The following is a 13,121-nucleotide window of genomic DNA, read 5'->3' as shown; positions in this document are numbered from 1 at the left end:
CGAGAAAATATATATTTAATTTAAAAAAAAAAAAAAATTCCCTTCCAGTATCAAAAGTGGCGGTAAATCAAAGTAATTATTAGTATAGACGAAACTGGTGCATATGATGGTTATGCGGAAGTAACTCTTGATAAAATATTCACAATTTTCCCAGTAAATTCGGTTATCATCGGAGGAAACTTGGCAACGTCTGAAGGCTCATACGGCGTTCTTCCTGAGCACGGCAGTGAAAGGAGTCGCCTGTATTTTATTTCCAAAAATAGTGGTTCTTAATTGCAACTCGTAGTCCAACCGTGATATTATATCCCGCCAACGGGGCCGGCTGAAAGAGGGCAGCCCGCGCGCGTTTTCGGAAAGTCGTCCGCGGCTCACGTTTACGGTAAGGACGGCGCCCCCGGGGGGTTGGGGGGGGGCGACGACGTTGCACCCCCCTCCCCCCGAAAATAGCCGCAGATGATGAACAATGGCTTCAATTTTGTGGCTTTCATGTCGGCTAATCGCGCATATTACTGCGGGGCGCCCCCTCCCCCCCCCCCCGCACGGAGGAAGCGGGTGGGGGGGGGGAGCTTTGGCACCCGTCTAACGAGAATGAGAGACGCGCTCGCTGGCCTTGCTCTCAATGAGCCGGGTCTTTACGAGGTGAAGTTGAACCGCGGGCCTGGATTTCGGTGCACCGGCCGTAAGCCGCGCCGCACCGTGAAACCAGTTACGACGAATGCGTCGGTCGCTGTTGCCGAACCGGACGGGGGTTTTCAGGGTCGCGAGGGGGTCGAAATTGCAAGGATTGGGGAAATGGAGATGTTGCATGTGTGAGAAATTTGCTATTTGACTGTTGTTTCTTATGGAAAAGTTTGCGAGAAACAAGATGGTGCCACTGGTTTTCTGTGAAATCATCCCCCAAGCTCAAAAAAAGCTCTCAAAGTGAGGCCAAGATGGAGGGGATATCCCACCCTACCCTGAGAGTCCACCTTTACATCAAGACAAACTCTCCATGCAAAGATAGGGAGCACAAGTACATTAGCAGGGTTGCCGTGTTTTCAGTTTTGGAGTCCCCAAATAAAGTGACAGCCCTTTCAATGTATTTGCTCTATCCCTATCTTTGCATGGGGAGTTTGTCTTGATGTAGACGTGGACTCTCAGGGTAGGGTGGAATATCCCCTAAATTTTGGCCTCAACTTGAGAGCTTTTTTTGAGCTTGGGAGTTGATTTCAGAGAAAACCAGTGGCACCATCGTGTTTTTCGCGAACTTTCACCTTAGAATCAATGGTCAAATCGCAAATCCCTCACACATGCAACATCTCCATTGCAAGGATTGGGGGAATTTGTCGGGAAATTGCAGTAAATGCCCTAGTGTGCGGGCCTTGGCTCGCGTCGGAAATTTCTCAGTAAAGGGGTTCTTTTTTCATCTTCTCCCTCCTAATCAGAGTTGGTTTCCGGCTGTCTGGAAAACCGAGGCAATCAGTGGAAGTCAAGGAATTTGCGACGACCGGGAAGAGTCAGGGAAAAGCCAAGGAGTTTGAAGAAATTAAGGTTATGATATTAACAAGATAAAAATTGACGAGCTGAAGAATTTTTTACTTCCGCCGCGCCGCGCAGACCGCACCGTGTTTGGCGCAATGCGTGAAGTATTCCGACAGTCTTGCAGGTACTATGATTTTCACGCCGACCGCTGCTGAACGCACTGTGTTTGACGCAATGCGTGAAGTATTCGTGCAGTCTTGTAGGCGCTAATATGTGTTACATGCCGATCGATCGCCGCGCCGAGGGCTTCTCCTTTTCATTTCAAGTCCTCGTCATCATTTCTCTCCAAGTCGCGCCGTTCCAGGCCAAATTGTGTGTTTGGTTTCTCTCTTAACTCGACTAATTACAGGTGCTGTCACTTGTTTCACAGAAAGACGACAAAATTAGAAATTACTAACTCTCAGGAAATGAGAGATTTTGTCGCCTTTTTTCGGTTGTAATTTTTTTTTTCTAAATGCGATTTTTTTATACCTTCATTTAAAAAAAAACAAAATTTGCCGCCCCCTAGATTTGCCGCCATGGGCCGCGACCCATATGGCCACCCCCTTAATCTGACCCTGACTGTCAGAGCTCAGAATTTTGACATCCTCTCGCTCAACGCGTATTGAGGTGTTTCTGCAGAATGAAGATATTTATCAAGCGTGAGAAAATTTTGAGGCTGAGATTGCGACTAATTTTTGCTCTGATTCCAAAGAACTCTCTGCACTCCTGATCTCAGAGAATTGCAACAAGTCTCAAAGTATTTTTGCGGTTGAGTATTTGTTCTTCAGCAAACAGAACCAATGCCCATCTCAAGCAATTTAGCGCGAGAAAACGGAATCTTGTATTACACTGTTTCGCCCTAAAATGTCATTAAAATAATATTCCAATACATTTTTACTTACTTTTTCCTTTTATTTCTGTTCACAGGTAAGTTTTTCGAGCGATCCAATATCTGTAAGTCCTACCGCTGCAACGTTTGTAAGTCAAAAAAGTTCAACTTTTCTTTTCCAGACCTCTTCCGTGGTGGAGCCCTCGCCCAAATTTCCTTTTCTTGCACACGAACTTTTGCGAAAGAAAGATATTTTTCTTTCAAATTCCTCTCATTATTTTTTTTTTCAACTGAACGTAGAATGTCTGAAAATGTCAATGCTTTTTCCCTGATTTTTTATTACATATCCCGTAGGATATTAGCAATTGCCAGAAATTTTCAATTTAATCTACTCACTAATAATGACCTTACCGCACCAAAGGACGTGTATTTCTCTGCGCGCATATGCAAATGCATTATACCATAAGTTATTACGTTCCCCACGTTTATGGCGGATCCAGCTAAATTGGCAACATTGTTTTTCTCCATTTAATCCAATAGAAATGTGTCGATCCTTGAAGGGGCCAGATGGTCCGACAAGAATCGATTATTTAACATAGACATAACAAATTTTGCCTGAAAACTGCTCAACATTATGTCCTTTTGACCATCCGGTATATCCTCAATTCCCAGGGAATTTTATTAAGATGTGTCAAGGAAATCAGAGAAATTCGCTCTCTTAATTCTGTGGCAATCCTGTAAAGAAGTAACTCCTCTCTTTGCTCTAGCTGAAGTTTGCAACAGGCCCGTATCAAATGGATGTATTTATTCTAAAAGGAACTATGTGAATAGGGTTTGTGTGAAACATAGAACCTTTTGGCATAAATACGATCAAATAATCAGCCCGCAGGCCCATTTTTTTACATCTGCACGTAAGCTAAATCGAGGCGTTTTTGTTGGAAAAGCGGCAACTTGGCCGTTGGGCGTCATTCCTGGGTGTAATAGCGGGGTCCGTCCGTAATTTCCTGCCGCGCCGCGCACCGTGTACCTACGCCTTGTTGTACGCAACGTACACCACTTGACACAGCTATTTTACCCGCCGTCCAGCGCAGCATGAGAGTTGTAGCTTCGCGACCATCTCCTCAACTTGACCGCTTCCCATCTATCCGATTCATATTTTGGTTTCCGTCAAAATTTACTTATTATTTTCCTCGTTTTGAGGTTTTGAGAGTTCGGTCGTTAACGATAGCGAAGAGAACGCCGAGGAGATTATTTAATCCGATAGCCTGTCCTCGGAATTCCAGTCGAAATCCAGGTTTGACCGTAATGACCTGAACTGACGCCCCCACTCAAGCAAGGATATTGTCCCGTCTAATTGCTTTTTTGCTGATGCATCTCCGTCAGTTGACTTCCGTTAAAGAAAGTGAGGAATAAATCGTCGCCCTCCTGATCAGAGTGTCTTTAAGTCCGGAAAGTCCGGAAATAGTGCTGACTTTTCAAGGGCGGTCCGGAAATCCTGAAAAAGTGCGGAATTTCGCGAGAAGGTCCGGAATTTTTGTCACACCCTGGTAAAAATTGGCGATAAGAGCTGCGTTTCAACATACCATAGGAATTCTTATAGCCGGCTAAAGAAGGCTACAGAAAATCATACGGCCGGGCTATACGAAGCGATAAAAAATTATGCAGCCGGGCTATAGTTCCTATTGCCAGGCTTTACACTTTATCACCTGGCTGTTGCTTTTTCGCCATCGATTATAAAAGGCTATAAGAAATTGTGTAGAAATTCGTGTGCTTTGGAAATCATTAAGTTTGATACGGAACCACTTTAATATTTACAAAACACACATTATATTTTCCCTTTATACATATTTTTTCCATCAATTAAAATGGGAATAATCCATACAGGATATGCAAACATTTCAAAATCATGAGTTGAATAGCGCTGACTCCGCCAGATTAAATATTAGAGCCTAACATAAAGCGGAGCGGCGACGCACTGGCGTCTACAAACCTAACAGGGATAATTCACGCATTGCGCAACGCGTGAAGTATCCCTGTTAGGTTTGCAGGCGCCAATGCGCGTTTCGCGCTGGCTGCCCGCCTGCCGCGCCGCAGCGTGCCACGGCGCTTGAAGTAACTATTTCACACCAGAGGTATTGCACAGTATCATACGAAACTGAGAACGCTCTAATATATTAGGAATGGCAGGCATCCATCAAAAGTACGGAGCTTTCCTCGCAAAATAAATCAAGATACTACGGCCCAAGAAGAGAGCGGTAGTCCAAAAACTCACTAAGTCCTGGCATCCGTAATTAGTGACGTTTAGCATACACTTTATCGCCTGGCTGTGAGTTGCTTAGTCGCCATCGACTATAAAAGGCTATAAAAAATTGTGTAGCCGGCTATAGAAGCTATTGAAAATCTTACAGCCGGCCGTAGGTCTATGATATTTTGGAACACAGATTCTACTGCCAATTTTTACCAGGGCAATTTGAGAGAGAAATTCAAATTTTTGAAAATTTTCGAATTTCGTCAATTAGAGGTACCGAGAAAGTACTGAATTTCTCTTATGAAGAGGTACTGAATTTCTCTTATGAAGAGGTACTGAATTTCTCTTATGAAGAGGTACTGAATTTCTTGGGAATGGACTGGAAAAGTACTGATTTTTGGTCAGCCGGTTTAGTAGACACCCTGCTGATATAAAGGCGTAACTGCATTTAGCGATGAGCCCTGTCGTCCATCTAACTTAATGCTTTCCCGAGCTCATCTCGGTGTGTAGTTACGCCCCTTTGTCAGCCAAGCGACGAAATGGACCGCGTTCAGTAGAAAGGAACCAAGCACATCAGCTATTGCCAAATATGCCAAATGTTATTGGGCAATTTAACTCACTACATGAAAACAGTTGTGCGGATTTTTGTGCGCAATTTTCAATTAATTTTTTGCAAATTCCTTAAATTTCTCACAGGAATCCACACAACCATCCCCTTGCCGAACATTAAATTGCCCAATTAAATTTTGCAGTGGCTGGTGTGGTTTTGTTTCTTTCTTCTAAACGCGGTCCAAACAGAGACAAGCGACCCTCCACTCGTACCTAGGCTATTGTGGAAGCCTTTACTTTCGGAGCATCAACATAAAACTGTTGACTTACCTACATGGTTGATGTTTAACAACGTGTTAGCAGTTTCGTTTTGCAAACAAGTCGAAAATGCCGGAAGTTTGGGAGACTTGTTTGGCACATGACGTCACGCGAAGCTCATCATCCACCATGTTCGTAGGTCAACAGCCGAAAAAAGAGTGATGACTGTTGCTCCCTTATAATTGTCCCTAAGGAAGTGTTGAATCCCCGAAAGTAAAAGCTTCCACCTGTCGCCAAGAGGCCAGTGGAGGGTCTCAACTTTTTTATTAAAATAACCAGTTTATAGAAAGAAATTTGGCGTTGTCGTATGTTCATACGGCGTTTTTCCTTAGCACGGCAGTATACTCGAGTGGAGAAAAAATAGCGTTATTTAACCCACAAGAATCGCCACTGCCCGCCCAACACGAAATATTGCAGCAATATTGCAGCAATATTGTCAATATTGAAACAATATTGTCATGTAAATATTTCCTTAAATACACTGCAGAAATATGTTGACAATATTGCTAAAATATTTCATGACAATATTGTAACAATATATTTATAAAAATGTTTTAAATATATTTACAAAATATATTTATGTAATTAATTTTAAAACAGTTTGTAAAATATACTTACAAAATATTTAAAAATTATTTTAGAAATATTAGTTTAAAAATATTTGTTTAATATTATGTTAAAAATATTTTATAAATATTTTTGTAATATTTAAAAATTAATTGCTAACATGGCAAAAAATGGTTTGCGATTTCTGCAATTTGCTTTTTTTGCTAAAATGCCCACCCTCGTGGCGAGAACGACAAAACAATTTGCAAAAGTGGTAATTTTACTGTGCGAAAATGGCAAACTATACTTTTGCGAAATTAACATTACTAGTTTATGCTATTATGGCTAAAATTTTTGCTAGATTTTCAAAATGTTTGCCAAATTAGCGTATGGTTTTGCTCTGTTTACCAATTATTTTGCGGAACTTACTAAAATCAATCGCTAGAAAAAAGAAAGGGGGGGGGGAAGAAAAGACAAAAAGAAGGGAAAAAAATAAATAACATAACATAAATACATCGACATAAATTCAAACTAGGAAAAAGCTCAAATAATTAAAACTGGAAAAAGACGCAATTATAAAAAACAGTAATTTGGTAAAGAAAAAAATGAGAGAGAGTTAAAAAAAACGAAAATTTGTAATACATGAATAGGAATATGTTGAGTACAATTAATAAAGAATTTGAAACACAAATTACAGGATGAAATAAAAAATAATAAATAAATAATAAATAATAAATTCTGGTAAAATATTATAAGAATCTGTCAATAAACAAACATATTACGGACTCAGAGGCCTGCGATAGTTAAGAGGTTGAATTTACGGGCCCTTCTACATCAAGCCTGGCTGGTCTGGTGGTAAAGTACTGGACTTCGGATATCAACTCCACCCCGAGGCGTGGGTTCTAATCCCGACTTGGACGGCGCGGATTTTAAGGTCAGTAACAACTCTACGATCCACAACCTGGACGCATGTGTACATTAGAAAGAAAATTAGTACCAAAGACGTCTCCTAGAGTGCGCGCACACGGATATGGAATATGATAACCTCATCGCAAGTGAATATTTTTAAAATATATTATCAATATTACCTTGACAATATTGCTGCAATATTGTCAGGGGGGCGGACAACAAACTATTGCAGCAATATTATTTCGATATTGTTAAAATATTGTTAAAATGTTTTTGACAATATTTCAGCAATATTTTTAAAATATTTCCGTGTTGGGCGGGTGGCAACTGCAGCATCCACGCGACGGCAGTAGCAGCGATAGTGCCTCCGCGCCGCCGCGCGCGGGGCGTTTCGCAACCGCATCTCGGACGCGCGTGCAAGTTGCAGATAACGCCGGCGCTGAAAGCTCGTCACAATGGTCTGGACGCCCGTGTCGCTTTTCACGGCTCCGACCCGTTTTCCAAGGCTCTCATTCTCCGACGGCGCACAGTGGATTGAGTCAATCCGAAAGGTCGGACCAGAAATGGACGTCTTTCTACCAAACAGACCTATGTGGAGGTGAGAAATATGGGGTATGCTCCAGAAAGCTGCATAAGACGCAATGTAAAAGTGGGCGTGGTTCCTTTTGAAGAATTGGAAAAGCGGGATTTTACATTCTATCAAACAGACCTATGTGCCAACTGAATGCGGAACTCATGAGCCGCGGGCATGGCAAGAGAGCCTTGTGCACAGGGCTCACGAGTTAAAGACACGGATCCCCGGCTCGGGAGTCTCCATCGTCGCCGCTGACGTCACTGGCGCTTCATTATTCTCATTCACTCTTACGGCCAGAGAACTAACGAGCACACCCCATATTTCTCACCTCCACATAGGTCTGTTTGGTAGAAATACGTCCAAATGTTTGACTAAAACTGTGAAGTTCGATGTTCAATTCGTCACGTTTTAAATGGACCGAGTTTAACAGAAAGGAACCAAGCCGCGTGAGCTATTGCTAAATTTAATTGGGCTATCAAATATTTTACGAGAGAATTTTTGTGCGGGTTCCTTTAAAATTTTTAGGGAATTTGCTTCAAACTATGGAGAATTTTCACTGAAATTTGCACAAAAATCCGCACAACCGTTTTCGATTAAAACTTTAAATTGTTCAATTTATTTGGCAATAGCTGATGTGGCTTGGTTCCTTTCTGTTTAACGCGGTCCAAATATGGGGTGCTTCAGGGTGTCTACCGGTCCTCAAAAGTCCCCAATGCCCCCGATTATCCTCGATTTTGGAAGGGTGTCCGCGACATCCCCGAAAGTCCCCAATTTTCTTGTTCAGGTCCCCAAAAATGACAAAAATCGTCCTAAACACCGGTATTTTCAAATTTTTCCACCAGCCGCGGCGGCGCGGTATAACCAGGAATAAAAAAACCGAAGTGTTGCTTGGTTTTTCGTATGTTTTCTTCGGTTCAACGTGACATGTATAATTAGTCGCATAAAACACGCCCTTTAATGTTCTAAATAGCCCTTTCTCTTACTATTCCGGGGGGAAAAAGTCCCCGATTTTCTTGAAAAAACACCCCTATCAGTCTCCGTATGTCCCCAATTTGGTTTTCTATAACTGGTAGACACCTTGTGCTTCTAAAAGAGAAGTTCAAGAGGAAACCAATGGAAGCACTGTTAAAAGCTCCAAGTTTTGTATGAACGGAGTAATAAGCTTTTAAAGTTTCCAAATTTTTGTCAACCTCTCCCATCGACTCAATCCATTGTGCGGTGATCGTCGGTGGGTTTACGCGGTGTTGTCAGATTTCGTGTCCGTTGAGGATTCGAGATGAGGGCTCCAACGCGATTGTCGCTACGTAAGACGCCACTGCGCGACCTATCCCATCTTCCCACTGCGAATCCTTGTCCCTCGCCCAAGACTCGATATGTCGACGGAACGCTACTAAGATTGAAACTGCAACAACGGAGTTCTTGAATGTGCCAGGGATTTTCGATTTAAGTACACATCTTCTAGGAGGGTGTATGATGTATGTATTCGATTGACATGAATCGATCGGCGTGATTAGATCGACACCAATTCGATTGACAAATCCGTAAATCGATCGACAAAGCCATGAATCTATCGACAACCCCGTGCATCGGTTCAAGTTTGTATTTTTCGATCGATTCCTGTCGACCGAATCGACCCGGGTTTTATAATTTGTCGATGGGTTCGCGTCGATCGATTCCAGTTTTCATTTTTCGATCGATTCCTGTCGACCGAATCGACCCGGGTTTTATAATTTGTCGATGGTTTCGCGTCGATTGATTCTCGTTTTCATTTTTCGATCGATTCATGTCCATTGAATCCCATACCCACCCTTTATATTTCGTAAAATTTCGCAAGAAACACAATGGTGCCCTTGTGTTCCTCTTAAATCAACCCCCAAGCTCTAAAAGAACTCTCGAAATTCATCGCAATGGAGGGGATATATCCTACGCTACACTGATATTCTACCTCTACATCTAGACAAACTCGCCGTGCACAGATAAGGAGTAAACACATCACTAATGTCGCCCCTTTTTACGGGGACTTCAAAACTCGAACCGGTCGTAACCTTACCAGTGTATTTGTTCCGTGTCTTTGCGTGGGATTATGTTCGAATAGATTTAGGGGTAGCCTCTCACTCCCCTTCCATCACGATTCGAACTTTGAGAGCTTTTTTGGAGTTTCGGAGTTGATTTCATAGAAAACTAGTGGCACCGTCGTGTGTGTCGCAAAATTTTACACTTGATCAAGTACCTAAATTGTAAATCCCAGACACAACTCCAATCTCCAGATATTGCCAAATGTCGCTCTATGAAACATTCATTTCTGCATTTACGCATAGGTCTCCTTGAACTTTTCAAATACTAAAGATTGAATGCAGAATTTGCACGCTATTTTTTTTTTTTTTTTTTTTTTTTTTTTTTGGGGCTTCTTCTAAGAGTGCTTAATGAGCGGATTTCACAGTATTTTTAATAATTTTTGTCTGTAATGGGAAATCGTCTAAAAATTGATTTAAAAGAAGAAAATACACCGCGTGACGTCATCGGACGGAATTTCTCATTAATTACACCTTTTCGTCATATTTCCTTCAATAATTGCTCGATTAATGAGCCAACAGTACACTGGAAAAAAAAACATATTGGATCTAGAGTCCAGACTCTTGAAAACATTGACAAGAAAAAATACTCATGATTCAATCAGATTTTTGCCTAAATCAAAAGGAAATCCGCTCTAATTCAGAGGCCTGGTTCTTGATTTAAGCAAAAATCCGATTGAATCAAGAGTATTTTTTCTTGTCGATGTTTTTAAGAGTCTGGACTCTAGATACAATGTGTTTTTTCGTTCCAGTGTATCCTCGTGACTAGTTCTTTCAGTTGTTTCCACTTCAACATGAAATTCTTCAAATTTCAGACACCTGCATAAATTCTCCGAAACCTGAAGAAAATTTTTAACTAGTTTCCCAGAAAATTCATGTTTTATCCGACAAAATTTGGCAACGTATGGAGGCTCATACGGCGTTCTTTCTCAACACGGACTCGTTGTCAACGCGCGTTACGCGGGTCGTCGGTGGCCGGCCGCCTTTCCGAGGGCTCTGCGTACAGCGTTATTACTGTCGATAAGTAGCGTTAACGGAGTTTATGGCTTTAATCATGGCGTCGCGCGTCGTTTCCGAGGAGCCTCCAGTTCTTGCCGTTCACACGTTTACGAGCAATTAGCGGTAATTAAATTTATGACCTAACCCAAGGCGCAGCCTCTCCCGACCCCGCGTTGCCGATCGATCCCCGCGAGATGGCGACACTGAGTCGGAGCCATTTAAAATCACCTAAAATTACCGATATTTATCGATGCAGGCTCCCGCGCTGAGAATCGATTGTTTATCGTGGATTTAAATGGAGGGACTCGGCGTTGCCAGCCTTCGAAAATTTCTGCTCATCCGCGAGTACGTGGTGTCAACAGCCGAAAAAAGAGTGATGACTGTTGCTCCCTTATGATTGTCCACAAGGAAGTGTTGAATCCCCGCAAGTAAAAGCCTCCACCTAGAGCACCTATATTAAGAGAGTATGGCCACTGGTGTTACCACCTCTGATTGGCTCAGCCATCTTAGGGAGCCCTTAGGACCCAAAAATGGCGGACGCCATAAATTAATGTAATGCAAAATGACTCAAAATGTAGTTTTCTTTGCTTATCGTAACGAGAAATTTACCCAAATGCACTATCGCGACTTCTTTACATATTTTTAAGGCTAATCGTGTGCAATTTTTGAGAAAAATTATCTGAGATGTAGTAAGGTTTGCAGCAAGTGCGGTTGGTGATAACCGTCAAAAGTTGGCAATGACCCCCCTCCCACCCACGAAAACCAAAACAAAGCACCGCCATTTTTGGGTCCTAAACCTCTCCATGGGGCCCAGTGGCCATACTCTCTCAATATAGGTACTCTAAAGCTCATCATCCACCGTGTAGGTAGGTCAACAGCCGAAAAAAGAGTGATGACCGTTGCTCCCTTATGATGGTCCACAAGGTAGTGTTGAATCCCCGGAAGTAAAAGCTTCCACCTGTCGCGAAGAGGCCAGTGGAGGGTCTCTTGTCTCCGTCTAATACCGTGACATGGAGTGCTTTTTCGGGGCGGTCTGGCAACAATCCCTCGCTGCGGGCAACAATTGAGGATCTGCCGGTTTAATTGAGAGCATCCTCTTCTCATAATGTGCCATCACCCGAGTTCCCGAGTCCTCTCGGATCGCGACTCGAGTCTACGCGACACTCTCCCGCGGCGACAACACAACCCTCGAACGAATCACACGAAGCGGTGGTCAGCCAGGATTTTGTTACGATTCCGGACGTCCTTCGATGACGTCATTTGGAACCGCGCGATAAAAGGAGGGAGATGTGGGCTGTATTTCGGCTCAACCCTGTATCATTTAAATTGTAAACAATTTACTACAGCTGAGCCAAAGCGTCAATATTGAGGTTGCCAGATTTTCATTTCGCAGAGATTGTCATGGTAAAGTTTAGTGTGCGATTTGATTCACGTAAACTATTGTGTTTTCATGAGCGGGAGGTTTGAATCCACGCGTCAAGAAACATTGAATATGTTAATTAGGAGTCTATTTCATTAATTTTTGTAGCGTAAATGGAGATGTTGCATGTGTGAGGAATTTGCGATTTGACTGTTGATTCTTATGTAAAAGTTCGCAAGAAACACGATGGTGCCACTGGTTTTCTCTGAAATCAACTCCCAAGCTCAAAAAAGCGCTCAAGTTGAGGCCAAAATGGAGGGGATATCCCACCCTACCCTGAGACTCCACCTCTACATCAAGACAAAATCTCCATGCAAAGATAGGGAGCAAATCCGTGTTTTCAGTTTTGGAGTCGCCAATTAAAGTGGCAGCCCTGTCAATGTATTTGCTCCCTATCTTTGCACGGAGAGTTCGTCTTGATGGAGAGGTTGACTGTCAGGATAGCGTGGGATATCCCCTCCATTTTGGCCTCAACTTGAGAGCTTTTTTGAGCTTGGGAGTTGATTTCAGAGAAAACCAGTAGCACCATCGTGATTCTCGCGAACTCTTACATTAGAATCTACAGTCAAATCGCAAATTCCTCACACATGCAACATCTCCATTGTGTTCTACATGAAATTTTGGTGAGGAAACGTGAATCAGAATGCCTAACTTCGCACCTTGTCTAGTGGTCCATTCTATTTGAGTCCCATCATATCGTACTGATGAATTTCGGTTTCGTCTGTTACAGCACATGGTCCAAACGGGTATGTCTCCCGGGGCGGGAGCGGCCTACGCGGCCGCGACGCCCTTCGCGGCGCAGAACGGGGACGCGGCGGCTGCTGCAGCGGCGGCCGCCACCGTGGCCGCGGGCATCAAAGTGGAGCCGGGGAAGGAGCAGGGCGCCGGGGGCCCGCCCTCCGTGCCCGGACCCCCCTTCACGCCGCCCTCCCTGGGCCAGAACCAAGTCGCCCTCAACAACATCGATCAGCAGACGGTCAGCATAGTGAGTATCGACCCGGTATGCATCGAATTTTATTTACATTTTACTTTTTTTTAGACGTAGTTTTCCGCCCAGTGTTCGAAACTCTCAGGCGCCAACGCGCCCAATGCGCCTAAAAGATCGGCCATGGCGCCTAAAAATTGCCCCCTAAAAATCGTAATTTTCATATTGG

At 43.2% G+C, this 13,121-nt stretch overlaps 1 protein-coding gene across 8 annotated transcripts in view; it reads left to right on the top strand.

The window, feature by feature from the left end:
- Positions 1 to 13,121, top strand: part of LOC109037236 (RNA-binding Fox protein 1) — a 108,813-nt gene that overhangs the window by 54,492 nt on the left and 41,200 nt on the right. For 7 of the 8 annotated variants that reach the window (XM_072303080.1, XM_072303082.1, XM_019051806.2 and 4 more), the window contains one exon: positions 12,698 to 12,967. In XM_072303080.1, coding sequence (XP_072159181.1) covers positions 12,698 to 12,967 — 270 coding nt within the window. The remainder of the gene's footprint in view (positions 1 to 12,697; positions 12,968 to 13,121) is intronic. The other variant, XM_019051804.2, reaches the window with a different exon arrangement.

Source organism: Bemisia tabaci, chromosome 8 (genome assembly GCF_918797505.1).
Source record: "Bemisia tabaci chromosome 8, PGI_BMITA_v3".
NCBI lineage: Eukaryota > Metazoa > Arthropoda > Insecta > Hemiptera > Aleyrodidae > Bemisia > Bemisia tabaci.
Note: the sequence above shows the minus strand (reverse complement) of the source record. Positions and strands in the feature narration are given on the sequence as shown.